At 48.3% G+C, this 26249-nt stretch overlaps 4 protein-coding genes across 4 annotated transcripts; 3 read left to right on the forward strand and 1 right to left on the reverse strand.

The window, feature by feature from the left end:
* Positions 1 to 10345: 10345 nt before the first annotated feature.
* PtA15_10A482 (uncharacterized protein) lies at positions 10346 to 12292 on the reverse strand (the record flags this gene model as incomplete). Its single annotated transcript, XM_053160662.1, has 2 exons — positions 10346 to 10382; positions 11787 to 12292. The coding sequence occupies 2 exons, from the start codon at positions 12290 to 12292 to the stop codon at positions 10346 to 10348; spliced, it is 543 nt and encodes a 180-aa protein (XP_053024614.1).
* A 1744-nt stretch (positions 12293 to 14036) lies between these two features.
* Positions 14037 to 15325, forward strand: PtA15_10A483 (uncharacterized protein; the record flags this gene model as incomplete). The annotated part of the gene is made up of 3 exons (XM_053160663.1): positions 14037 to 14571; positions 14652 to 14999; positions 15081 to 15325. The coding sequence occupies 3 exons, from the start codon at positions 14037 to 14039 to the stop codon at positions 15323 to 15325; spliced, it is 1128 nt and encodes a 375-aa protein (XP_053024615.1).
* A 1535-nt stretch (positions 15326 to 16860) lies between these two features.
* Positions 16861 to 19146, forward strand: PtA15_10A484 (uncharacterized protein; the record flags this gene model as incomplete). Its single annotated transcript, XM_053160664.1, has 6 exons — positions 16861 to 17255; positions 17326 to 17805; positions 17881 to 18345; positions 18432 to 18680; positions 18754 to 18840; positions 18921 to 19146. 6 exons carry the CDS (start codon positions 16861 to 16863, stop codon positions 19144 to 19146), a joined length of 1902 nt encoding a protein of 633 aa, XP_053024616.1.
* Positions 19147 to 20029: 883 nt separating this feature from the next.
* PtA15_10A485 (uncharacterized protein) lies at positions 20030 to 22489 on the forward strand (the record flags this gene model as incomplete). Its single annotated transcript, XM_053160665.1, has 6 exons — positions 20030 to 20397; positions 20650 to 21147; positions 21226 to 21690; positions 21773 to 22021; positions 22098 to 22184; positions 22264 to 22489. The coding sequence occupies 6 exons, from the start codon at positions 20030 to 20032 to the stop codon at positions 22487 to 22489; spliced, it is 1893 nt and encodes a 630-aa protein (XP_053024617.1).
* Between the last annotated feature and the right edge of the window lie 3760 nt (positions 22490 to 26249).

Raw genomic sequence — 26249 nt, forward strand, 5'->3', positions numbered from 1 at the left:
ATCAATATGTGTATAGAGTATAGAGTACTAATGAGTGTTGGTGATGGAGATGTGAAGAGGGGGAATTGTACTGAGGCTGGGTGAGGTATTGGTATCAATGACAAGAGTCGGGATGGAACCCGGGTTGGCTCAGGTGAGGTGTGAAGGGTGTGGGAGCACTATGCTTCAACCGGGATTGGAACCAAGGACAGGGTACTGGCACTAGGCACTTGTTATATTGATGCCAAGAAGAATGTGTTTAGACTTTTAATTGCACTTGTAAGGGTAATAATATGAAATTGCAGGTAGTATATAATTTGGTGTGATGAGGAGTGATATGGTGTGATGTGGGGGGAATTGCCAGCCTGAGGAACAAATGGCTGGAGAGAGGCCTCCTTTTATACCCATGGGTGAGGGATTTTTGCTCCAGGGGAACAGGCTTTGGTGGGCTAAATAGATAATGGGGTTCATCCCTACAACGTATAGTTTGACAAGAGCACAGCCTCAAAGGGACCTACCCTAAAGAAACAGGGTGCTACCTACAACATAAAGGGTACAACCCCACAGAGCACTATAAATACAAGCAAAATTATGCATATTCATTATGCATATGTAATGCAAATTCAGCTTGAAGAAAAATAAGCAAGAGAAACATTCCCTGTGACAGGTTGAAATCTGTGTAACTCCTAAACCAGTGGAGATAGAGGGGTCATTCCAGTGGGTGACTATAGGTTGCTTTGTGTGAAAAGTTCATTTCTGGGGTCAATTTTACAATATATTTTATTTATAGAGAAGAAAAGGAATTTTTTATACTTTGCTACATAGAAACACAGGAATAAATACCACAGCGTAGAACCTTCTGATTTCATCCTTCAAATACTCACATCATTTAGTATTAAAAATTGCCGCCTAGAATCCAAAATCTTCCTGGCTTCCTTGCCAGAATTCAACATCAAAAGATTACAGCACATCAGTTTTCTTGATGATTTTAAAACTCAGACCTTGGAAACTAGAACTCATTTCAATTACTGTCTAATTAGAATCAGGAGGCCATATCTAAGTATGTTAAATCCACAGTTTCATGGAAATTGGGTTCATGGGTTCACCCTCCCCCTTTCCCAAAAGGCCCCAAAAGGGGCCTGCCAGTGGCACAGTGGCCAACTTGGCAAAATTTCCCACAGTTCCCTTCTTCCCAGGCAGAAGTATGTTTGACTTTGCTGCCGTGTGAATTAAATTTTAAGTCCCCAAACATTAATGCCTTGGACTGATCCCCCAATTCATGAACCATGAATGAAAAGGGGCCGGATTCTCCCACCTCTGCCTGTTGCAAATGCAAGGGGAGAGAGGTGGGCAAATGGTTGGTTAAATAAATTGCCCAGCCTGAGCAAGTGCAACAGGGGAGTAAAATTTACCTCAACCTGTGCAAGTGCAACAGGGGAGGTTTTTTCCTTCTTTGTGTGATGAATGTTTTGACCCACCTTTGCAAGCGCAGCAGGGGGAAAAGATAAGACATAATCAGCCTGCGCAAGCGCAACAGGGGATTGAGATAAAAGATTAAAGCCCTCAAACCTTTGCAAATGCAAAAGCGGAGAGTGTTAACCGACGGATTGTGCTCAACCTCCACAACTGCGAGAGGGGAACTCGACCCGTGAAGGTCCAGCCCCCGTCGAGGCGCCTTTATTTATTGTCTACCTCCCCTCGCTCCTCTTTTTTTCTCTAGATCAACAGCGCACACATGTTTCAATAAGTCCAGGAGTCCTCCCCATTTTGGGGTACTCCAACACTGCAAATCTTTACAGTCGCGTGGCGCTGTCCGAGACAAGCAACTGGGACCCTTCAAACAAAACAAAACAAATCAGAACTTCGCCTTTAGATGACCTGCACACTTTTTTGTTGCTATGGATGTATATGTTCACACCCGGGCCAGAACCGCTTTTGGCCAGGGCGGGTCTTTTTTGACGGTTCTCCCTCTCGAAGATGCTGCGCCTTTGCTGTACCTTCCTAAACCACGAGAGGCTTTGACTGTCACGCGTGGCGGATTTTTTTTTCTCCAGCTTTGTACAGGGAAATACCGCTTCCCAGGTCATGAGGGTATTGTTGCTGGTAGTGATCCCTCAATCACGAAGGCCGAGCTGCTTCTTGTGCATCCCCAGGAGTCCTGCCGATCCCGCCCGCCCGCTACACAGGCCACCAAAACCTCCTCGGCCTGCTCATACTTGCCCAATGCTGTTTGCTTCGCCTCCGGCCACGGCTTTTCACAATGGAGTGAAGGCTCTAGAACCCAGCTGTTGAATACTACCTGACAAGGTAGAGGGCCCTGTGGCTGCAATCATGTATCTCACACACTTCGCCAAGGTCTAAAACCACTCGCCCACCATCATTGAGAATAGCCCCCCCCCCCCCCTTCCTCCTTGAACTAAGCCTGACCCCCAGGAGGGGGAGGAGAAGTAGGCCGGTCATCGAGAGGAGCGATGACCAGAACCCGGTCATCGAGAGGAGAAACACACCTCTCGGTGACCGGGACCAGACCGTTCATACATTGAGGGGATCAAGTGCTCCTCTCGATGGGTCCGTTTTCCAGTCATCGAGAGGAGTCAAGACTCCCCTCAATGACCGGAGCGAACTGTTCATCACTCATCTCGTTGAATGGTTCGCTCCGGTCATTGGGGGAGTGTTTCTCCTCTCAATGACCGGGTCTGTTCCGGTCATCAAGGAGATTAAGTAATCCTCTTGATGACCGGATCTGCTTGGTCATCGAGTGGATTAAGTACTCCTCTTGATGACCGCAACGGACCCGGTCATCGAGCGGAGTACTTAATTGCCTCGATGACCGGTCTGCTCCCGGTCACCGAGAGGTGTGTTTCTCCTCTCGATGGCCGGTTTTGTTCTGGTCATCGAGAGGTGTGCTTCTCCTCTCATTGACGGATTCCGTTCCAGTCATCAAGAGGTGCGTTTACCCCTCTCAATGACCGCAACGGACCCGGTCATCAAGAGGAGTGCTTAATCCCTTAGATGACCGGTGATTTGCACTCCACATGTGTGCTGGCCGGTCGTCGGGGGAGTGTGTATCCTCCGCACTGTGGGCCTGCGCCGGCCGTCGGCACGGCACAGCGGCTGACTTCTGCCCCTCGAACTATGTTTTTGAGGGGCTGTGTCCCCAGGTCATTCGTGGCAGGTTAGATATCCCCGGGGGAGAGTCACCGGGGGATCCAGCTCATTAATGGGTATTTATTTTTCACCCTTGTCTTGTGTGAAAGTGAGTGTCCCAAAATTTCCAAAAGAATTGTTGGAGGGGGGGGGGGCAAATCTCCTCTGCCGCATGGCAGAAAAAAAATGAGAATTTGATGGTTTTTCATCTGCAGTGCACAAAGCGTTTTGAGCTTCCGCGCACTGTGGCCGGGATGTTGCGTGGACGCCCCCTGCAGTGCGCAAAGAGTTTTTTGTGCACAAAGTACATCCATATTTCTTTTAGAGTGCGCGTCATTTGTCCTGTAGGAACACATGTAACTGAACTACTCTCTGAATCACATTCACAAAGGAATGAAGTTCAATGCCAGATTCCTCTGTTTTCTTCAGCCTCAGAACTGTCAGGGGCCTTGTCCGTGTTATTTGATTACTGGTTCATACAGCTGTAGTGAAACCTTCTCTTTCTCGGAAATTGTGTCCAGGAACAGTGCGGGTATGACTGAGGCTAATCAGGCTTTCTGTCCATTCCTAGCAATGGTGTCTGTAACATACCAGGATGGGGTTGGATATTTATTGTTTGTTGCATCTCTCAGCAAGGCATTCTTCTACACATCAATTCTCCATAATCTCTATACTGACATGGTTCCAAATTTCAACATATAACCACAGATTGATGGCATTTTTACAACTCTGTGTGGATTAATAGTTTTTTTTATTTTTCCTTCCACAATAAAAACATGTAAATTCTCAACCCTGAAGCAAAGAAGGTGAGAGTCAGCCAGTGTATGCAAATTGTTGGCAGGTGATGTGAGGCAACCTTATAGTGTCTTGTATATTTCCCTACAGCATCATGACAATTCAATTGGAGCAGGATATACCATTGGAAACCCAGGGATCCAAAGAGAATTTCTTGTAGTACCAAGTGGGTTGCACACTCAGAATTCCAGATGTGCTTCACTGCACATAGCAAAACCTTTCACCATTGTCATGACTACACCCCCTCTTTGAAGAGACCCCAGACTTTTTTTACCATATGTTGTCATTATGGTCATTCTTGGTCTCAAGAGTGCACTAATCCAGCTTGATGTTTCCACTGGCATATTACCTGATTAGGATAAGAGATTTTTTGTATGAGAAAATAACACTACTTGAAAATTGATTATGCTGTGAATATTTTTCAAAAACTTTTGGGGTGGTGGGATAATTTGGTTCTCCATTTGTTGGCTATCATCCATCATGTTTTTTGAAGTGAAATTTTGATCTTGCTGCTATTCAGATATGTACATGTTTTTGACAATAATTCCTCCTTCAGTATCCATTTCTTTACACAAAAGAGGTGGGGGGGGGGGGGGGGGGGGGGGGGGGGTTGTGGTTTAGGGTATGTTACCCTCTTCCCCCAAAGGTGCAGCGGCGTAGCCGCTTTGAACTCTAGTAAACACAAAAAGAAAGGAATCTTGAATACCAAATCAATTGGGGTGAACAGCTTTGTTTTTCAAGGATCCAATAGCCACACGCAGAAGATTTTTGAAAGGAAATGGAGATGCAAAACATGCATCAGCAGACAGTTAAACAGAAGAAAATTGAAATCTAACTCATACATATCCAATCAAGGAACTCAGGAAGGCAGCTTCCCAGCCACCTTCCTGTCCAAGAGAGAAGTCTTTCACAGGATATTGTGCGGAAGAAGAGCAGCAGACAGCTTGGTTTTATCAATGGGCTGTTACAAAGCATTGGAAAGAGAGCTGCGCAAAGGGAGAAGGCAAAGTATCAGCAGTCTGTGCTCATTGGGCGCAGATATAAATATTACAAAGAGCCTTACATCTTTTCCAAGGTGCAACTATCAGTATCAGCAGTCCAAGTGTCAGTGCCCGTCTCTTATGTGACAAGGGGCTGATGGGTTGTGGATTACGCGCTGTAGCGGCTTGGGCAGCGGCCAGCAAAAACAAGGCCGCACTATAGCTATAACAGCCAGTGGGAGTAAACCACACCTCAAAGCTGAACAGCGGAGGGGCTAGCTCCCTGACAACAACAGTGGGCCAGCTACGCTAACATTAGCGCTAGCGTAGCGTAGTGTTAGCTTTTTTAAGCTACGCTACGGTGGCGCTAGTGTTAGCGGCCGGATTTTCCCGCTGTAGGACTTGTGTGGGACACTAAATATAATTTGGTGAAATATCCGCTGAGGGGGAAATAAATTGCTTAATAGGTTGAAAGGCTATTACAACTTACGGGTGGTTTGAAAGACCTGCCCCTCTAATAATACTATGCAAATATCTAAGAGTCTTGTAATCAATATTTATAAAGATATGGCTGATTCCAAGATAGATCTTACTTTCATATAGTAATCTCTATCAGACCTAGATCACTTGATTCAACAGGCTAGCAAATCTGTTATAACTTCTTCGCACGCAGGCAATATACTTACTTTGTTATACTCGTACTACACGTTACTAATATGCTGCTTAACTCAAATTTGTTGTTGTGTTATGATTGGTTCCACTACTGCCGACACACTTATACCACTACTAAACTTCTACGGTACTTGTACTAATCACTAATACCGCTAATAACCACTGCTGACTAAACTAACTAACCACTTGTGACCAAACCTCTGTAGGCTGATGGCGAAACATCTGATGAGGGGAGAAAGGGCCTCCTTATATATTGAAGGGTGAGGGATTTTTGCTCCAGGGAAGCTCCTCATGAGGGATTATTGCTGCAGGGGATCTCAACTACACAGCCTCTCATGCATGTACTGTGATGCATGTACAAACAACAAAGGGTTTATGCTGCAGGAGACACTTAACTACACAGCATCTGCATGCATGTGCTGCACTGCCTTACAAACAATGAGGGATTTATGCTGCAGGAGACACCTCCTGTACATCTTATCTACCTGCATATGATGTGCTTTGTGTACAAACAATGAGGGATTTATGCTGCAGGAGACACTTCCTGTACAGCTTATCTGCCTGCATATGCTGTGCTACATTTACAAACAATGAGGGATTTATGCTGCGGGAGACACTTCCTGTACAGCTTATCTACCTGCATATGCTGTACTATGCGTACAAACAATGAGGGATATATACTGCATGAGGCGCTTGAGCTACACAGCACTTTCATGCATGTACTGCGCTGCATGATGTCATGTGTTGCTATGCAACCAAGCCATCTTCCATCCTCTTCCACACACTCTGCATCCATTGTCTAACCTGTTCCACTTCCAATGTTGGGGGTCAAGGCCTCTCCTCCCCTCTTGCTCCTTCTTCCCTTCTTCCCCCGCACTGTATTACACACTCCCTCCACTATAATGCCTCTGCAATGAGCTTTTGGCATTGTCACGCATATGGAACACCACACCGCTAACACTAACAAGATAGAAGAATGCGCTTGTGTAGCGCTAGCGTACCGTTAGCGGTTGTTTTTTTACAGCCGCTAACGCTACAATTTTGTCTGGATAGTGTTGGCGTAGCGGTGTTAGCTTAGAAGAAAGCTACGCTAACTTTTAACGTAGATTTTGTGTCCGCTAGCGCCGCCTGAGGAAAAAACTGGGCAGAAACAGCCCAATTTTGTCCCCGCACAACTACAGAGATGAAACTGGGCAGAAATAACACTCCACTTTTTTTCCTGCAGTCACACAAATACAGGAAAAAAACTAGCATGTCATTTCTGCCGCCCTAGCGTAGCGGGAATTCATTGCGCTACGCTACCGGGGGAGCAAAAATCCGTTAGCGCCTATCCCGTTACGCTAACTGTTAGCGTAGCGGATTTGTTTTTGCGCTAACACTAAAAAAAGTGTTAGCGCAGAAAAAAAAGCTACGCTAAAGCTTGGTGTTAGCGGCGTAAAATCCCGCTAACACTGCAGGAAAACTGGCCTCCTGTTAGCGCCGCTACGCTAACGCTAAGTGGCCCTGTAGCGTAGTGTAGCGTAGCGGCCCAGCGTTGCTTACAAATGTAAGGGGACGCGGCGATAACTTGAGCCAGGCGCCGTAGCTTTTAGTAAGGAAAGGTTATTTTCTAGGTTACAGGTGTGATAACAATCACCTGTACCTAGAAAATACAAGGGTAGAGGTCAAAGAGCTGTAAAGAAAAGGTTAGTAGATTATAAGAAACCCCACTCACTATAATTCTAGTAAGGTGCACGGGTTTGTATGGTTATAATCTTGGGGGGAAGAATCTCTCCAGGGGAAAGACCCCCCCTTTTATATTACAGGGATCAGCTCCCTCCTTCAAGTCAAGGTCCTGAGGGATCCTCAACTCCAAGGAGGTGAGTAGTCCACGGAATTCAGGTGAGGGATTTTCATAAATACTTCTGCAATCTCTCTGTTTGTATATAAATTGCTCTCAATAAGGGTAAATACATAGAGAGATAATCTTATCTCTCTCTGTATGTACAAAATGTAATGAATGTGAAATAAGGTTAATTACATACTCAAAAGAGTGTGAAATATGTAGTTAAATATATAATAATAGTACATTGTAATAAAAGGTACATTATTAATGTAATGACAGGGAATTGAACTCTTGACTTCATGTAAATGAGTCAATTACTAATGCAGTCTTTAACCATTCACTGCCAGCAAATGGCTGACGTAAACCAGATTTTGTCGTGCTGACAAAATCCAAACTCAATTTCAAACTCACGCCCCGGGTGTGTTGTCACCTGTTGTGGATTTCGTCACCTGCCATTCTCAGTGGCAGGTGTAAGAGAGCACAACTCCCTTGATGGCCGGTGCTAACCAGTCATTGAGGGGACATACACACCTAGCTCCCTTGATGGCCCGTCTGTACCAGCCATCAAGAGGAACACCCTACACCCTCTTGATGGCTGGTCAGTACCGGCCAGCAAGAGTAAAGCACCATTTATACTCTCAATGGCCGCTACTGACTGGCCATCAAGAGGTGATACACATACCCCTTGATGGCCTGTCAGTACACCGGCCATCGAGACAAAAACACTAAACTTTTGATTGCCCGTACTGGCCGGTCATCAAAAGCAAAACTCTCTGGGTGATGTGTATGCACATCACCCTTGATGACCAGTCAGTCCCAGCCATTGAGAGGAACATAATACACTCTTGACGGCCTGGACTGATTGGCCATCAAGGGGACATGCGCATCTTGCACAGTGACCCAACTGGTCATTGAGAGCAAAGCGCTTCACTCTTGATGGCCAGTCAGCGCAAGCCATCAAGAGTGTAGTATATTCTTCTTGATGGCTGGTACTGACGGGCTATCGAGTGACACAAGACTAAGAGAAATTTGACAAGATGTCAAGGACAAAGTCCGAGCACAATGAGTCAAAGTATAATCTTCATTCAGTGAGGAAGGATAACAGTGAGGGAAACAACTAGACTATATACATGTGTAATATAGGATAAATTGTGGTTGTATGTATTAGAAGCATACTACATAGGAAAATGCTAATACACTATCTCAACACACCCCCGTGCTGATAACTCCATACAGTACAAGTCCTACTTGCCCAACCTTCACATACCCAGATCTTGAATGGCTTGGTTAGGCCAAAGGGGTTGGTCAGGGCAAGCAGCTGGCAGTACTTACAGCCAAACTGAGAAAGGCAAAAAAAACTGTGAACCAAGGTAGAGATCCATTCCTTGCAAGGAACAGGGAAAACCCATGACAGTTAATATACTCAGACAAGCTCATGTGAGAATGACAAGACTTAAGGGTTTGATTGCAGCTTAAGTTAGTTCATGGTTAAAATCGTCATGAAGTGAAAACAGAGAGAAGAGAACATGATATGTTTATGTACCTTAAGGGCAGGGGTAAGGCAGCAGCTACAAGTGTTCTGAGCGACACGTAAAGAGTATGAGAGCGATAGAAAGAGGACAGGAGGTAGGAGACTTTATGAAGCTAAAAGAAGAAAATAAGAGCCGAGAATGGCAATGGCACGGAACGAGGTTGTCGCGCTACCGCTGATGATGACAAGGGAAAATGCGAGCTGATGTGCAAATAGAGGCAAGATGGGGATTGAAGCAGAGTGATTGTGAGTCGAGTGTGGAAATGGGGGCAAGCTGAATGTGAGAACAACTGAGGAAGAAGAACACAATCAGGAGTGCGTGTTAGCGCTCTTTTTATACTAAACATGTAGATGGACAGGTGGAATCGCTGTCTCTACGTACTTGGCTTGGTTCTGGTTACATCAAGCCGGCCCAGGTGAAAAGGGACGTAGTCACGGTGGTTTGTTCTTGACCGGTTTGGAAAGGGCTCGCAATCATGCGCTCGTGGTCTGGTTCGCATGGTAATCATGAGATGGGTTAGCTGTTTTGTTTGTTTCATCAGGGTCGGTTCTGAGTTCATCGACCTGGTTTAGTCTGAAAAGGAAACTTACCATTAGTGGCTTGAGTTGAGATGTTGTTGAGGGCGTTGGCAGGGTCAATGAGGCTGAGGATGGTTTCGCCCAAACTGGGCTGGGACAAGCCCTTGACTGTCCCGGGCGGGCCTGAGCCCGAAATCTGACAGCTCAGAGGAGGAATTACCTATAAGGCTAGACCGGAGTTGTCATTGCCAGAACGGTTTTTGCTATGTCTTGATGGTGTGGGGTTTGACCATCAAGAAACAGCCAAAAAAAATTAATCTGGTCACCTTGGAGAAAGAAATGGTAAAACAATATTAGCCAGTAAACCAGAGTCCAAAGAGGTGGTTACACGAGCTATTACTTGGAGAAAAAGAAGAAGAAAAAACTGTAAGATCAATTTTTATCTGTTAGCTTGAGGTTGTCAACGGTCAATCCAGTCTGTAGACGGATGATCAAGTGTATAGACGGTCAATCGAGGCAGGGGACAAATGATCAAAGCTGTGACGGTTGCTGGGGGCCACCGGTCGTCAGAGGACACCGGGGTTGCTGGAGGCCATCTAGGGTCACTGGAGACCTCCGAGTGTCAGTTGATGCTCAATCAAGGCCTGGTAAGTCGTTGGAAGCTTTAGAAAGTTTCTTGGAGTCGAAGAGAGTCGTTCGACGCTGTGGAGACATCCCAGCAAGTAGCAACAAGTCCTGTACTTCTGTGATGCGTCCTTAAAGTGTCCGATAAGTTCCGGCGAGCAACGACGAGGCATGTTTTACGGCGACAGTTCCGTAAACAAGAGTCAACAATTCCCGGCGAGTGACGTCCAACGGGTCCTAAAACAACCAGAGGAACGAGATCGTTCCAATTCTTCAAGTAGCAATGAAACCCAGCGAGTTCTTGAGGTGTCTGATTCAAAGTAAAACCATTGGGACCCTTTGATCTCGTCGAGTTCCAAGTGTGATGAGCAATACCGAGGGTGTTCCAGTCGTTCAAGCGGAGCAAAAAAAATACCGGGGGAAATGAGGGAGCAAGCCGAAGAAAAAAAATCTGGAGGAGAGAGTGAGGCCGGTGGAGGTTGAAAAAAAAAAACTTAAAAGGGTGCAAAAGGCGGAGCACATGGGTCTCATAACCTGTATATCAGGAATGGAGTGCTGGGGGAATGCACTCCAATCTGATGGAGTGAGACTCATGGGCACTCATTACATTTCCTGGCCACTGTAAGGACTTGAGATGAGTCCTTCACTGTATATCGGATGGGGCACAATGGGCAGAGCTTGAAGGGCCTCAGGAGGCAAGTTCTAGATCACAGGTCTGTATTACCGGGGCATGGGTGTGAGGGCTAGCCGGGAGAGATGTGAAGGGCAAGATCTCTCAGTAAGTACAACTATGGGAATCAGAAGGGGAAGAAGAAAGAAGAAGGAAACAGGGAAGCTTATCTAGCTGGGAGAGATTTGAAGGGCAAGATCTCTACCGGCTGGAGCGTGGAAGGGAGTGTAGACTAAATATCAGGTGGATTATGTAATCTTGTGATAGCTATTTAACATCCTTGTGAGACCCCAAAGGAGGGGGCTTACAGCCACTGGATTTCTTTGTGGTGCACTCCAAAGAGTCTTGAGTCCCCGGTTCTGCACTCCAATTGACTTGGAGTACTCTAGTCTGTACTCCAACAATCATTGGAGTGCACACTCCATACACTCACTTTTGGAGTGCTTTTGGGATTTTTTTGGAGTGCATTTAGGCTGACCCAAAATATATTGGAGTGCTGGTTGGGGAACTCCTAAATACACCTAAATATTGGAGTGCTTGATTGTGCACTCCTAAAAAATTGGAGTGCAACTGAGGTTACTCCACTTTTTCCAGATGGTGGCGATGGTGCACTCCAGTAGTTGGAAAAAATCAGTGGAGGGAAAAAAACAGCACTACATTTCATCAAATTTGGAAGTTTTGAACCATCAAATTAGCTATGATGAAGCTCACATTGGAGTTGTTTTCATGAAAAGAACAAAAAGCAAGAAAGAAAAAAAAATTCTGAATATTTTTCTTTTTAAAAGAATAAAAAGCAAGAAAGAAAAAAATTGTGAAGCTATTTTGAGTCTTTGTACCAACGGTGAAACAGATGCAATACAATGTGATATTGTGCATTTATTGGTATTGCATTGTTGTGGTGATGCATTTTATTGCTAATCCGCTGTGTTGCATTGAAAAACCGATTCATGGCATTGGCATTGCATTGCTTGATTGATACAGCGGGTGAGAAAACCTTGCATATAGTTGTAAGATTTGAGATTGGTAATCACTTCTGGAGCTGACTTGACCAACTTGTTGTTGTTTGGAGCCACTTTGACATTGTCATTACAGTTCAGAGCTGTCTTGACCAATTCATTACTGGTTGGAGACACATTGATACTGCTCAGAGCTGTCTTGATTAATTCACTGATGTTTGGAGACAGATTGATACCTCTGGGAGCCATATTGACCAGTTTGTTATTGTTCAGAGAAAGATTGATACCGGTAGGAGCCTTGTGGACCAATTCATTACCGCTCAGAGACACAATGATGCGGTTTGGATCCTCATTGACCAAGTTGTTACCATTTGGAGTCAAATTGATACTGTTTGGAGCCTCTTTGACCAAGTTGTTAGTATTTGGAAGACAATTTTCAGCGTTGTTTGGATTACCAATTGGTGGAGATAGTAAGCAAGGCGCCAACTCAGAGGGAGCAATCAAAGTGGAATCTGGTGGAGCATCAGATGGTGGCAAAGTTTGAACCAATGTAGGCGTGGCAGGGGCAGGTGAAATTGTGGTATGCGGAAACATAGACAGTATTTTTTGCATTTGCAACCATACCTCAGGCAATACTGTGACGCCAGTGGTGGGAGTGCCAGTGTTTGATTTGCAGTTGTTTGGTTTAATTGACATATTCAATGTGAGTGCAATTAACTTTTGGAGTTGAGTATAGTTGAGTGCAGTCACTTTTCAGAGCGCTTTCTAACAAGGGGTTGAGTGTGGTGTTGATGTGGATGGCTGGTTGCCTGTGGGTTGAGGAACCAAGTCATGCACTCCCTCTACATCTAGCCAAAATATTGGAAATGGAGTGGGGGTCCAGGATACTCCAAATGTCATTGAGTTTCCCATTGGTGCACCACTAGACTTGAGTGCCAGACTCTGCACTCCACCAGGATTGGTGTTTGTGATGTGGCACTCTATAAAAATTGGAGTACATATCCATGCACTCCAATTAGGCTGCAGTGCATAGATCATGCAATCACTTTTTGGTGTGCAGAAGGCAAAATGATGGAGTGCATTTAGCCTGCCCCTAAATGTATAAGGCAATCCATGGCATATGAAATTGGACATCTGCATATGGATCTCTATCCATTTGAATTTAGTAAAGGCGGTGAAGCCACCTCTGGACTCTAGTTTCTTTTATACTGAGATACTTCATAGTGGCTTTTTACTTTTAATATAAAACATTCAATTTCTATCTGTGTTGGGTTAGCTCCTGATAGGTTGCTATCTGATAAATTGGCTCTCAAGTTTTTGTAAATTTATTTTAATTGTGAACCCCCTATTTCCATGGGACAATTGAATTGGCTATGGCCCTGTTTGGAGCCAATATAAACATAGGTGATATAATCATTTGTAAATTCAATAAAAAATACAAAACTCAACATAAAGAATCCAATTTTTTTTTTGTAGGAAACCTACAGTACTGGTCTCATCAACTATGAAGTCAGATTCAACTGATTCAGCCATCTTCAGCACCATAATACCATTATATTGCTTTGTTTTGGTCAAAAGCGATATAATGGTACTACAGTACTGAATATGGCTGAATCAGTTGAATCTGACTTCATAATTGAAGAGACCAGTATTGTAGGTTGCCTAGAAAAAATATTTGGAGGCTTTATGTTGAATTTTGTAGTTTTCATTGAATTAACCAATGATTATATCACCTATATTTATATTGGCTCCAAACAAAGCCTATATATCTGTTTGACTCACTTAATTTTTGCCTTTGTTCTTGGGCTTGAATTCCATGTTCTGCGTTCTGCGGCGCAGCCACAATTTCCCTAGTTTTCAATAAAGCCAATGGCTGATTTAAAAAAAAAAAATCAAAAGATTTTGGCGCTTGAGAACAAACTGGTACTGCGCAGATTGGGACATAACTCATAAGCCTTTCCTACGGAGTCCCTTCGGTACTCTCCGTGCACCAAGAGGGTTAAGCTAGCTCCTGCATCTAACTTAACACAAGTCCCCCACTTCGGAGGGCCCTGGTACAGCCTGGGCTGGCGCGAAGCGCGACCTGCGAAGGAGGTCGCGTCCTACGGAGACGTGGGGTTCCCCCCCCCCCCCCCCTCCGTCCGAGAAGCTTAGTTAGGTATTGACCATATCCTGCGACGTAGGATGTAACACCGGATTCCCTCGGCCAGCCGCATTTATGTATCGGCGGGCCATTCGTACTCACACCTCTGCCTCAGACCTCATATATATAATCCAATCCCTCTCCCCAGCGGAACCAAATTTAGTCATACCAACAATTTCTCATTCACCCTCCTAGATGACGTTATTCGTCCCCACGATGATCTTATTGCCCTTTGTCTTGCTTTCAACGTGTGCTGCTCATTCGCCTGCCTCACTCGCCCACCATAACCTGCACAAGCGTATGGCTGGTGATATGATGGAGAATGTCTTCTCGCCACCGTCTGTCACCCGAACGTTCTCTTACGCTGACAACTTTAAAAAACAAACATTTCGCCACTTACCACCTCCAGACAAGCTATCTGAAAGGCAGATGAAAACTGTGATTCCAGAATTTTTCAACAAGAATTGTTTCAAAAATTGCCTGAAGGACGATCGCGCTGGGGCCGAACAACCCATCACAGAACCGACGACCCGTAATCTGATCAGCATCCAACAACTCATTTTCGTCGAGATGAATCCGCTTAGGCCCGACCACGTTATCTTGCAAAACAATAAGCGGATCGACAAAGCACTCGGATCCGCTCGCACGACGGGGAACGGTAACCCCCTTGCCGAATTGGCTGACAAATTGGCCAGCTTCAACCAGCGTGACCTCCAGGCTTCCCGGAGTGGTAAGGACTCAATGTTGCCCCTTTGCATACAATATAAAAGTGATTCCTCATACAAACCACTTGAATACTTCCACTGGCAGCCATCCGCTCACACGAGGATCAGCTTGTAGCATCTTTGGCAGATGTATATGGATTCTTGGGACCCGAAAATATCTTCGCACCCCACTTACTCTTGATCCTTGGCCGTAAAAGAATCGCGGATACGCTGCCAAAAAAAATTGAACCGAAAACGTTTCTGAAGGGACTCCAATTTGTACAGACGGGCCTCGCGGAGCTGGCCAATGAGGAGCCGCTTTACAACATCCACTTCGTAAAGCAATTTGCAAAAGAACAAGTTGAAATGTTTGGAGATTCCGGTACCTTCAACGCATTCATGTCGGAAATTGCGCGATCGGAGCCTTACCAAGCTTTCCAAATGGAATTGCAATGTAAGACGCCTGCTAGTCAAATAGACTTGTGCGTCACGCCTAGAGCTGATGTCTATCCTAACTTTTACCTGTCTACCATAGCCCCCCAGGACACAGCGGGTTACCAACTTCAGTTGATACAACTACCAAGAGCCGCGCAGAAATGGCAAAATGCCCTCCAACTTCCTGGTGATAATGCTTCTAGAATAAACCTTCAAGATTGGGCCCTAGAAAACACTAAAAGGCGTTTAGTGCTTGCGTCCAGAGCCTGGGAACTCACCGAAAATATGTTAGATATTTATACTCCTGATGGTCTCCAGCTCCTTCTAAACAAGATACGCGTTTAGTGTAACTGATTTGAGAATCTATCGAGTCGAGCTACCTTATTCTCAGACTTCTGCTTGCTGGGCCGATCTCGTGGACCCACATTCTGATCCATGCCCCCTCCCCCACCCCTCTTTCCTTTTTGTAAATACCCATCATGATTTCGTCATTCTTAAATACCTTCCGAATCTCGTACTTCTCAAAATCCAATCTCCTGGTTCTCATTTTACAAAGTAATCAAGCACGAGGGCGCGGGTCAGTTATAGCTTGATCGACTCGCGACCATGATCCCCTCCAGTTCCGGCCATCAAGGATAGTATCGATGGACGGGATGGCAGTGATGGATAGTACTGGAGCGGCCTGGCACCATTAAAAAAAGGGATTTGAGCCATTTTTTGAACAGGCCTCTTATCTTGGTAAACGGTCTGCCCCCCCCCCCCCCCCCCCCCCCAGAGGTTGTCTTTTCTGGTTCATGTTTTAAAAGCCTAATTGGCGCAACCAGAGCCCGCGAGTGGCCCATGGGAAAAAAGCCCGACCGGTTACCATCCCTAGATCATGGCACCCTTCATCAAGAATGGGCTCGATGGCCGGAAGAGTTCCCTCCCAGCCGTCGAGATTACACGGTTGTGATGGCGGAGAGTCTCGGCCCCCGGTGGAGGTGCGCCTGCCCCTCCACCCGTGCCCCAATAACCCTATTTTTGCGGGGAGCTGGGTAGCAATGCCGCCGAATTAAAGAAGGGATTCCAACAAGGGCCCAGGGCCAATCCTTGATGGCCAATTCACATTGCCGCATTCCATCCCGGCTTTGGGGCTTCCGTCTTACTTTTGCGCCCACCTTTCCAGGACATATTGTCCCTTTGAGAGTCTGTCTCAAAATTCATGAGCAAATCTTCCGGAAGCTGCCTCGACGCCGAAGACTGGCGTGCTCGGGGGGTGTAATATGTGGGGCGCCTCCGAAAGGGGTGCACGCCGCCGACGGCCGGCAGCACAAGCCATTCGGGGCCTCTTGTGTGACTGTGCACGTCTTTCGGTGCTTTGAGACATCCTGTGGTGTGCATCTGGCCGGCGCGGCTCTCTGCATTTGTGAACCCTGACAGTAATCCTGATGTTGGTCGCCGTATGAGATGAGATGACTTCTTCAATTCTGCAACCGAATTCGGCAGGTCTTCCCGGCACAACAGGATTTCAGACCGACCAGTCACACAGACGCTCTGTTTCTGTTGGGGTTTGCTGACCAGAGGCGAAGCTTGGGTTGGAGGGATGAATTGATGCTGGCCGATCCATACCATTCCCTCCAAGATTTGAGTCTCGAGGCTCTATGTAATTTGTGACGTCATCTCCATCCAAGAAGCGATCGACTGTTTTTTTGTTGTGGGCCGGGGCTGTGTCTCCCTCTGCCATTACAAATATCCGAGCGAGTGGCAGTGCAACAAGTCACTTTCAGATTAGGAAACTGGGGTCGAGCCTCATTTCCGGCCATCGATGTGAGTCCCGAGAACCACGATAAATAAATTCCATCACACCCCTCCTCTTCTTCTTCCTCAAGCGAACAACGAAGATGTTTTGTTCGTCCAGTCTTGTATCCTGTTTGTATGCCGCCTCTTTCCTCACCACCCAGCTGGCCGCCAACCCGGTCGGCTCGGCTCCCTTGAGCTTCCAAGTCGAGCCCACCAGCCAAGTCTCCTCCTTCGAGGGCTGGCCGACGGACGAGCCGTCCCAAGCTGAACAACCCGCCCCGGAGGCCCTGCTTCCTGACACTGTCTTTGCCAGCGGACCATCCATCCAGCCCAACGAAGTCTACGATTCTCTCCTGCCCATCCCCCCCTTCGTTGGCCTCTTCCAAAGCCTCCTCAACTCGCTCTCCCTCTTGAGCCCTAGTTCTGCTCGCCCTGACCATCATCACCACCACTTCGAAAAACCAGTCGACTGTACCAAATACACTATAGGCGAGGTGTAAGCTTCACAGCAATCTTGGTAATTTGATGACTTGGCCTGATCATCGCTCTCTTCTTCTGCTCCACAGGCTCGACTGGGTACTTCATCACACTGACAAGCCGTCTTCCGCTCCACGTTCTCATGGCGATTGTGGAAATGATGCTGGTGCTCCTCCCCTCCACCGCCTCGCATGGCTCGTCAATGTGTCGAGCCCCGTTCAAGAGGCACTTAACAATCCCGACGCGGATTTCACCCTCTTTGCTCCTGACGATGACGCGCTCACGCCTCCCAAGAAGCGAGACGGCTGGATGAAAAACCCCTTCGACCAAGCCTCCCGCAACTACGAAAATACTCATCTCTTTTGGGATGCCCTTGAGGCCCTCGAATCTATGCGCGACTGCCGACACATGAGCTTGTGGACTGAGGGAGAAGACGATGAGAAGGAACGAAGGAAGAAGTTCTTCCTTCATGCCGTCGAGATGGTCCTCAAGTACCATGTCTCACCTGGTAGCAAGAGAATCCACGAGATTCTCGACAGCAGCACCCTCCCAACTGCACTCCCGATCTTGTGAGTGAACTCCGCTTAAAACAGTATGTGTAGCTGGTACTAATATCTTCTTCCTTGCTGCTTTTTTGTCTTCAGACCCAGTCCCGATGCCACCCGCTTCCGAATCAGAGTTGGCCCCGCCCTGCCTCACCACAGCAAGCCCGGAGAGATCGTGCTGAATTTTTTCACCAAATTAGAACTGCTTAAATACCGGCCGATTTTGACCAAGAACGGGGTGATCTACATTGTCCAAAAGATCCCACTCCTCCCCCCGCTCTCTCCGCTCTCGGAGATGTTCCTGTTCCCGAGGCCGTTCGCGACTCTGACTACTGCGCTCCAAAAAGTCAACCTGGATTCCAGCATGTTGCCCCGGTGGGAGAACAAGACCGTCCCCCTTTCCGTCGGAGCGGCAACCCCTCAGTCTTTGGTTCCCAGCTCTGCCTTGGACGGTAGCATGGATCTCGTCGACGAGCGCGTCCAGAGCGTCGTGTCCAGCTTGACTTCGGGGCACAGCGGAAAACTGTCCAAGTCCAGCTTCACCATCTTTGCTCCTACCAACCGGTAAGTGCAAACCCAGCTCCCATCCTGGACATCCCTTTTTTCTTATAAAAAAAAAATAAGCTAACACAAACCTGATTCTTTTACAGCGCCTTCCGCACCCTTGGACCGGCCGCAAACGCCTTCCTGTTCTCCCCCTTCGGCCAACACATCCTCCGCTACGTCTTGTCGTACCACATCGTGCCCGACGTCATTTGGAATACCGACCATTGCGAACGGACCAAGGCGGGTGTCCCTCCGATGGAATGCGACTTGGACTCCCAGACCCGTGAATTCGACCAGTTCTCTGCTCCCATCGGCCTCCATCCGTTCCCTCCCCTCCCCGGGAAAGTCAACGTGTAAGTGCCCTCGCAGTTTCCGACCGTCAATCGCGAAGCTAAGCTCACCTCGGTAAATCGATTTCCCCCATAGTACCGAGTTGCATTTGGGCACCTTGTTGGGCTCGCGCAGGAACGAGTCTTTGCCGGTGACCCTAGTGAAATTCAGACACCTCGGAAAGTGAGTGACCGGGACTTTCAGGCAGTGCCACCGCCTATCCTCTCCTGATTGTAAGAGACTGACGATGCCTCTCTTTGCAGGGGCCCGACCATCCGCCGGGTGTATATCAAGTCTCCCCGCCGTGACGAGCTCGGCTTTGGCCCACCAGACAAACACGCCATCCCGGTCGTCGTTGCCGACGGCGTAGCCTGGGGCGGCGCGCTCCACATGATCCCCAAGCTCGTCCATCCGCCCGTTCCCGAAGGCCATCGCAAGCGCAAGGACGTCCAACGCGCCATTGAGCTCTCTATCCTTTCGCCTGCCTAAAAGAGACAGAACTCCCTGTCTTGTGATTTGATTTTCCCTGTTTGTATCAAAAAAAAGCGCTCTCCATGCCGAGATCGCCTCTCCCGTCCAGTTCTACCAAGTGTACTCCTGTTAACCAACCTAGCTCTCCTACCACGAGTGTTGTGTATCTACAACCTCACACCAAAAGCCACAGATGTACTCCTGTTTGCAATCTTAGCACGCGCCAATCCAAGGCCTCCCATGCTCGATATACAAATTCGTACCCTCAACCTGCCAATAACCTCCATCCTTGGCTGACAAATCGACGCATGAGATTCGCGTTGGTGAGCGGGAGGCGCACGCGGTGAGCCGCTACCGTGCAACCGTGAGGCTCCTAACCGGACCCTCCGATCAGTGACTGTGGGCGCCTTCCGAGGCTTTATAGTTGGGGCGGGCATTCGGCGCCGAACTCACTGCCTCTGTGATCTCTATTAATGCTCGCGAATGCTGATGTCTTTGGTTGTCATTTAAATGACTTCCTCCCCTCCTGATGATTTATAATTCCCCGTACAATCTGATTCCAGGCCGATGTGATGAAGTGCCCCCCAAGATTAGGGTTTCGAGTTCTCATTGTGACATCATCCTTAGCCAAGAAGCGATCGACTGTCCTATTCTCTTTGGCCCGGGATATGTAGAAGGCTGTATCTCCCTCGACTGCCGAAGCATATTGCTACTGCCCATACCCAAGCGAGCGGCAGGCAGTGCTCCAAAGCGATCTTCAGATTAGCACACTGGGGTCGGGCCTCATGATCCCCGGCCATCGATCGCTGGATTGCGAGTCCCGAGAGGAAACATAAATCCCGCCTCGTCCTTGGTCGTGGTCTCCCCGTGCCCCGCTTCCTCGATCAAGCAAACAACGAAGATGTTTTGCTCGTCCAGTCTTGTATCCTGTTTGTATGCTGCCTCGCTCCTCACCCCCCAGCTGGCCGCCAACCCGGTCGGCTCGGCTCCGTTGAGCTTCCAAGCCGAGCCCCCCAGCCAAGTCTCCTCCTTGGAGGGCTGGCCATCTGATGCAGATGAGCCATCCCCTGACACTGTCTTTGCCAGCAGTCCATCCCTCCAGCCCAGCGATGTCTACAGAAGTGTCTTGCCCATCCCTCCCCCCTTCGTCGGCCTCTTCCAAAGCCTCCTCGACTCGCTCTCCCTCTTCAGTCCCGTTGCTCGTCCTGACCGCTATGAGCACCCCTTCGAAAAACCAATCGACTGTACTAAATACACCATAGGACATGTGTAAGTTGAACCACAAACGCGCTTTCAAGCTTTCGAAACTTCGGAGGGGCAACCCAAAAAAAATCCCCTGAGCTTCAAATATGCTTCGAAAAACATTTAAAATTTTCATTACGGCCAGGGTCAGCGACGCCCAGCCTGAATTGATTTTTGTATTATTTGGAGTGACTTCGAATTTTCCAAGTGTTGCGTCGAGGGTGAACCTTTGAGATCTGATGACTTCTCTGATAATCACCGCTTGCTTCTTCTCCCCAGGCTCGACTGGGTGCTCCATCACCCTTCCAAGCCGTCTTCCGCTCCTCCATCTCACGACGAGTGTGGGAGTGATGCCCGTCCACCTCCCCTCCACCGCCTCGCATGGCTCGTCAATGTCTCAAGCCCAGTCCAAGAGGCGCTCAACAATCCAGACGCCGATTTCACACTCTTTGCGCCGGACGATGATGCGCTCATGCCTCCGTCTAAGAAGCGCCGCGACTTGATGGTAAACCCCTTCGATCCTGCATCTGTCGATCAAGCGTCCCACAACGACCAGTCTATTCATCTCTTTTGGGATGCGATTGAGGCCCTCGAGTCTATCTCAGACTGCCCTCACATGAACTTGTGGGCTGAGGGAGAAGACGACGAGAAGGAACGAAAGAAGAAGTTCTTCCTTCATGCCGTCGAGATGGTCCTCAAGTACCATGTCTCACCAGGTAGCAAGAGAATCCACGAGATTCTTGACAGCAGCACCCTCCCAACTGCACTCCCGATCTTGTGAGTGAACTTCCCCATCTAAATAAATGCGAGTAGCAGGTGATAATATCTCCTTCCTTGCTGCTTTTTTGTGTATAGGCCCAGCCCGGATGCGACCCGATTTCGAATCAGAGTTGGCCCCGCCATGCCCGATCACAGCAAGCCCGGGGAAATCATCCTAAACCTTTTCACCAAGTTAGAAGTGCTCAAATACCGGCCGATTCTGACGAAGAATGGCGTGATCTACATCGTGCAGAAGGTCCCACTTCTGCCTCCGCTCTCGCCGCTGTCCGAGATGTTCCTGTTCCCCAGACAGTTCTCGGCCTTGACCAGTGCCCTCCAAAAGACCAAGCTGCATCACAGCCTGTTGCCCCGCTGGGAAAACAAGACGATCCCGCTGTCCATCGGAGAAACTGCGCCCCAGTCTTTGGTCCCTAGCGCCGCCCTCGACGGCAGCATGGATGCCGTCGACGAACGAGTCCAGAGCGTCCTGTCCAGCTTGATTTCTGGACACGGCGGGAAACTGACCAAGGCCAGTTTCACCGTCTTTGCACCTGGCAACCGGTAAGCCACAAAAAAAAAACCACCTCCGACCCTACCCATCTTCCAAAACAGAAAAATCTAAACCCAATCCGATCTGTTACAGCGCCTTCAAAGCGCTTGGACCGGCCGCAAACGCCTTCCTATTCTCTCCCTTCGGCGAACACATCTTTCGCTACATCTTGTCTTACCACATCGTGCCCGACGTGATCTGGCACACCGATCATTGCGAACGCACTAAGGCGGGCATCCCCTCCACGGAATGCGACCTGGACTCCCAAACCCGTGAATTCGACCAGTTCTCGGCCCCAATCGGTCTCCATCCGTTCCCTCCTCTCCCCGGCAAAGTCAACGTGTAAGTGCCCTCATGGTTACCCACCATCCACCACGAGTCCAACCTCACCCTGGTCGTTAATCTCTCTTCCTCGCAGTACCGAGTTCCATTTGGGCACCTTATTGGGCTCGCGTAAGAACGAGTCATTGCCGGTGACCTTAGTGCAATTCAGACACCTCGGAAAGTGAGTGACCGCGGCTTCTAAGCAGTGCCGTCGCCATCCTCTTCTGATTGTAAGAGACTGAGACTGCCTCTCTTTGTAGGGGCCCGACCATCCGCCGGGTGTACCTCAAGTCTCCCCGCCGTGACGAGCCCGGCTTTGGCCCGCCAGACAAACACGCCATCCCGGTCGTCGTCGCCGACGGCGTGGCTTGGGGCGGCGCGATCCACATCCTGCCTCAGTTCGTCCATCCGCCCGTCCCCGAAGGCCATCGCAAGCGCAAAGACGTCCAACGCGCTATCGAGCTGGCCATCCTTTCGCCCGCTTGAGGCACACAACCTTCGTGCTCTGCTTTTCTCTGTTTGTACCAAAATCATCACGCCATGCCGACATCCCGCCTGTCCCACTCCAGTCCTAGGAAGTGAATTCCTGCCAACCAAAACTAGCTCTCCTGCCTCGAGTTTAGTGTATCCACAAGCTCAAACCAATTGTCATGAAATTCAGGTAAGTTGGCTAAAACTTGCCAATCCCTGGTTAAAATTGGGGATTTCGGGACCCCCGGTCAGATTTAAGCTCAAGCATGCGCATGAAAATGTATGAATCAGCCAAAAAGGTGCCCCCCAATGTATGAATTTAGGCAAAATTCAGGAATTTACATGCCACCCATTTATAGGAGGTTTCCAGGGTCCTAGTGTCATGCACACTTGATGCAGGCTTATGCAGTCTAATGCAGTCTTATGGAGGTGCATGCAACTTGTCTACCCTTTACATATACATGACCTCATCAGCTGCACTCATTACATTGTGTTATGCACACCTCATGCAGTGTCATTGCACACTTGATGCAGGCTTATGCAGTTTTATGCAGGTGCATGCAGACTAATGTAATAGGGGCTGCAGTCTGACAGTTGACAGATGACATCATGTGGGATCATGCAGGTGTCAAGCTAGCAAAAACCCCTCATGCAGCATGCAGATGACATCATGACAGGATGACAGCATGTGACCATGACATCAGTTGACAGGCCAGGCCAGCTACAACATCTAACCTCCTATTTCTCACTAGCTAAATTCCCTCATATGACATCATGACCTCATGTTACCTGTCAATCACCAGCCAAACACCTCATTGTAGCCTTCAGGGCAGCTAAAACACCACATTCTCTTGTTCCCCTGGAGCTATAATGTCTTACACCATGGGTGCAGTTGGACGGCGGGCGGACATCCGGCCCGACGTTGGCCACCCCCTCTCTGCCCCTGCAGTAAAACTTTGCACGACGGACATTGGGAACGTCAGGCTGCCCCTGACGGTGGCTAGGCCCCAAATTCTACCCAGACGTTGGGCTTCAAGCTGGGATTACCCAGACGTCAGCCGCAGGGCCCAGGGTCATGATGAGATCCGAGCAGCAAAAAGTATCCAATGGGAGGGTCGATCCGGCAACCGCACCATGCATCCGGAGATTGCTTGCTCACCAGTGTGATTGCTTACAATCACTGCGATAACAACAATATTCTTCATATGAGTATCCACCTTAGTCAACATGATATACCACACTCTCTACTTATCATGAAGAGCAAACATTGCGAAGTCCAACATTTTTTTTTCTCTCTTCTATGTAAGATCCGCAAGCATGCTTGGCAGATTGTACTGGTGGTCTCAGGAAACTCACTTTTTCAAGTGAGTTTCTGACTTTGGGCCGACGGACAGGCCGACTAGTCCAGTGACTCGTTGGGAAGGTCGGCTCATTTCCGGGGGCAGCCGACCTGTTGACAACCTCAAGGGCGAGCTCTGCCCGCTGCGCAACTCACTTTACAAGTGGAGCTGTGGTGTACTCTCGTCTATTTAAGGAGGCTCTCCTCCCCCCCAGTTGTAATTTCTCTCAGAAAACTACTTGCACTCAGCTTACCCCATAACAGTACAACACTTGCTCACTCTACAGTATTAGCCCCACTGTTTATTGTGGTTTTACACCCTTACATACAAATTATAACCTTGTTACAACACTTACACATCAGCTACATCACTATAACCCTTAAGCCACCTGCTCAAAGTAGGCTATCTTTTAATACACCTCCACTATCACTACATTAAACCTTCCAATCCAAGATTGGGGGGCTTGTTTTAGGGAACAGCTTAATGCACACCAACAATTGACTACATGCACACCAAATGTACGGAATGTCAGTGAGGCCACACTAGTGTTTAATCAAGTCCACGCCAATGACCTGGTGTGCCCGTTGTTCCACACCAATTCAGTGGTATAGCTGTGAGACCACACCATTTTATTGGTGTTGCCTTGCAGACACACCAATTTTTTTGGCGTACCCTGGATGCGCTGCCCGCAAACCCCCACACTCCACAGAAATGATGTGTGAAACCAAAACAAAACAAGCTGCTCAGTCTCTGCCCCTTCCCGTGGGATGTTTTGCAGGATGGACTTTGTTATTACAGTTTCCCCTTGGTCATAGGGTCTCATGTAGAGGGCAGCAGCCAAAAATGAACCAATGTGGGACCCAAAAGGGACGGTCTAGAGGCCCCCCCCTTGTATAAATGTGGCAAATGGGCATAGGATGCCCTGCTGTTCCACTAGGGCAACAAGCCTCTGCACGTCTGGCTTGGCTGTCTTTGTCAAGCGTAGAGTGAATGTTGCTAGTTGCTTGTTGGCATGTCCACGGAGAAAGCAACATCCAACAACACAGGAGCTAAATTGGTCTACCGGTATCAATTGTCCAACAGGGATACAAGCCAAGGCCAACAGGTCTATGATGGCAATAGGCGCTATGTAATGCAACGCATAGTACGTGCCTGCTTCCGCCTGCCTACTGAACAAAACGTTCCAGGCGCGTGCCCGAGATAGGGCTCCATCAAGCAGCTTGTTGGTGGTCATGCAAAATGACAAGAAATTTTCTACTTGTGCAATTGCAGCTTCTGACAGCAGAGAACTGCCACCCTGCCAGTATGGCTAGATGGGACTGTCACACCTACTCCTGATGGGGATGGATGGCCAGCATTGGATGGTGTTTGCGACATTTGGTTTGATTGGATGGTGTTGTGTGTGATGTTGTGAACGTGTGCTGGGAGGTCTTTGGTCAATGGTTGTGGCGGCAACGTGTTTATTGGTCAATATTGATAGAGCAGGTTTCTCCGGCAGACTTCAATGAAATATGCTGATAATGCAAGGGGCACGCAGGACCTGAGCACACCATCAAGATTGGCATGCCTTGCTGGGCCCAGGGAATCATAGGGAAAATCTGGCGTGGACGCCATGGCCCCGGATCTTTCCTGGCGTGCACGCCATGTCCCCGGCTCTTTGCTGGCGTGCACGCCATGTCCCCTGCTCTTTCCTGGCGTGCACGACATGTCCCCCGCTCTTCTCTGGCGTGCACACCATGTCCCCCGCTCTTCCCTGGCATGCACCTGTGTACACACCTAGAAATTGGTGTGTGTGCAAGTCTGTACACCAGACTTTTGGCGTGCGTGTAGTCAATTGTTGGCGTTCATTTAGCCTGTCCCTGGTTTTAGTGTCTAGTGACCCAGGAAAGGCAGAGGTTCCCTCATACATCCCTTTCTGCACTCAGCAAAAGTTTCTCAGGAACACTTTTGAGCTTTACAACATGTGTAAGGGGTCCTGCTGTTTGGATGAGGACTCGGGAAACGGACGCTCAGGAGGACACAATGAGAAGAGCCAAGAGGCTCAAGAGGAGGGCAGTGAGATGGGGACGCTCACCGGATGCGGCTTGAGGTTGGAGCGGATTTTTTAGAGAAGAACCAATGATGTTATTGCTCTGTGCTAGGCTAGACTAAATAGACTAGATACATAGGGCTGAAATGCGGTTGAGGCAACAATGAATATGAGAAGAAAATGAATATAAAGGAAAGGAACCTGATTGAATCTCAGGAGAAGAGAAAGGTGACATACAAGCTATCACAAACAGAGCGCACACACAAGGAAGACATATGGAAAACTAGCAGGCAAATACAGGCAGGGATTGATGTCACTTGGCTGAGAAGACAAGATAGTATGACCAGAGAAACTACAAGTGAAGAGCAAGCATAGGTCGCAATAGAGTGACAGTCACGGAAAATGA

Source organism: Puccinia triticina, chromosome 10A, assembly GCF_026914185.1.
Source record: "Puccinia triticina chromosome 10A, complete sequence".
Taxonomy (NCBI): domain Eukaryota; kingdom Fungi; phylum Basidiomycota; class Pucciniomycetes; order Pucciniales; family Pucciniaceae; genus Puccinia; species Puccinia triticina.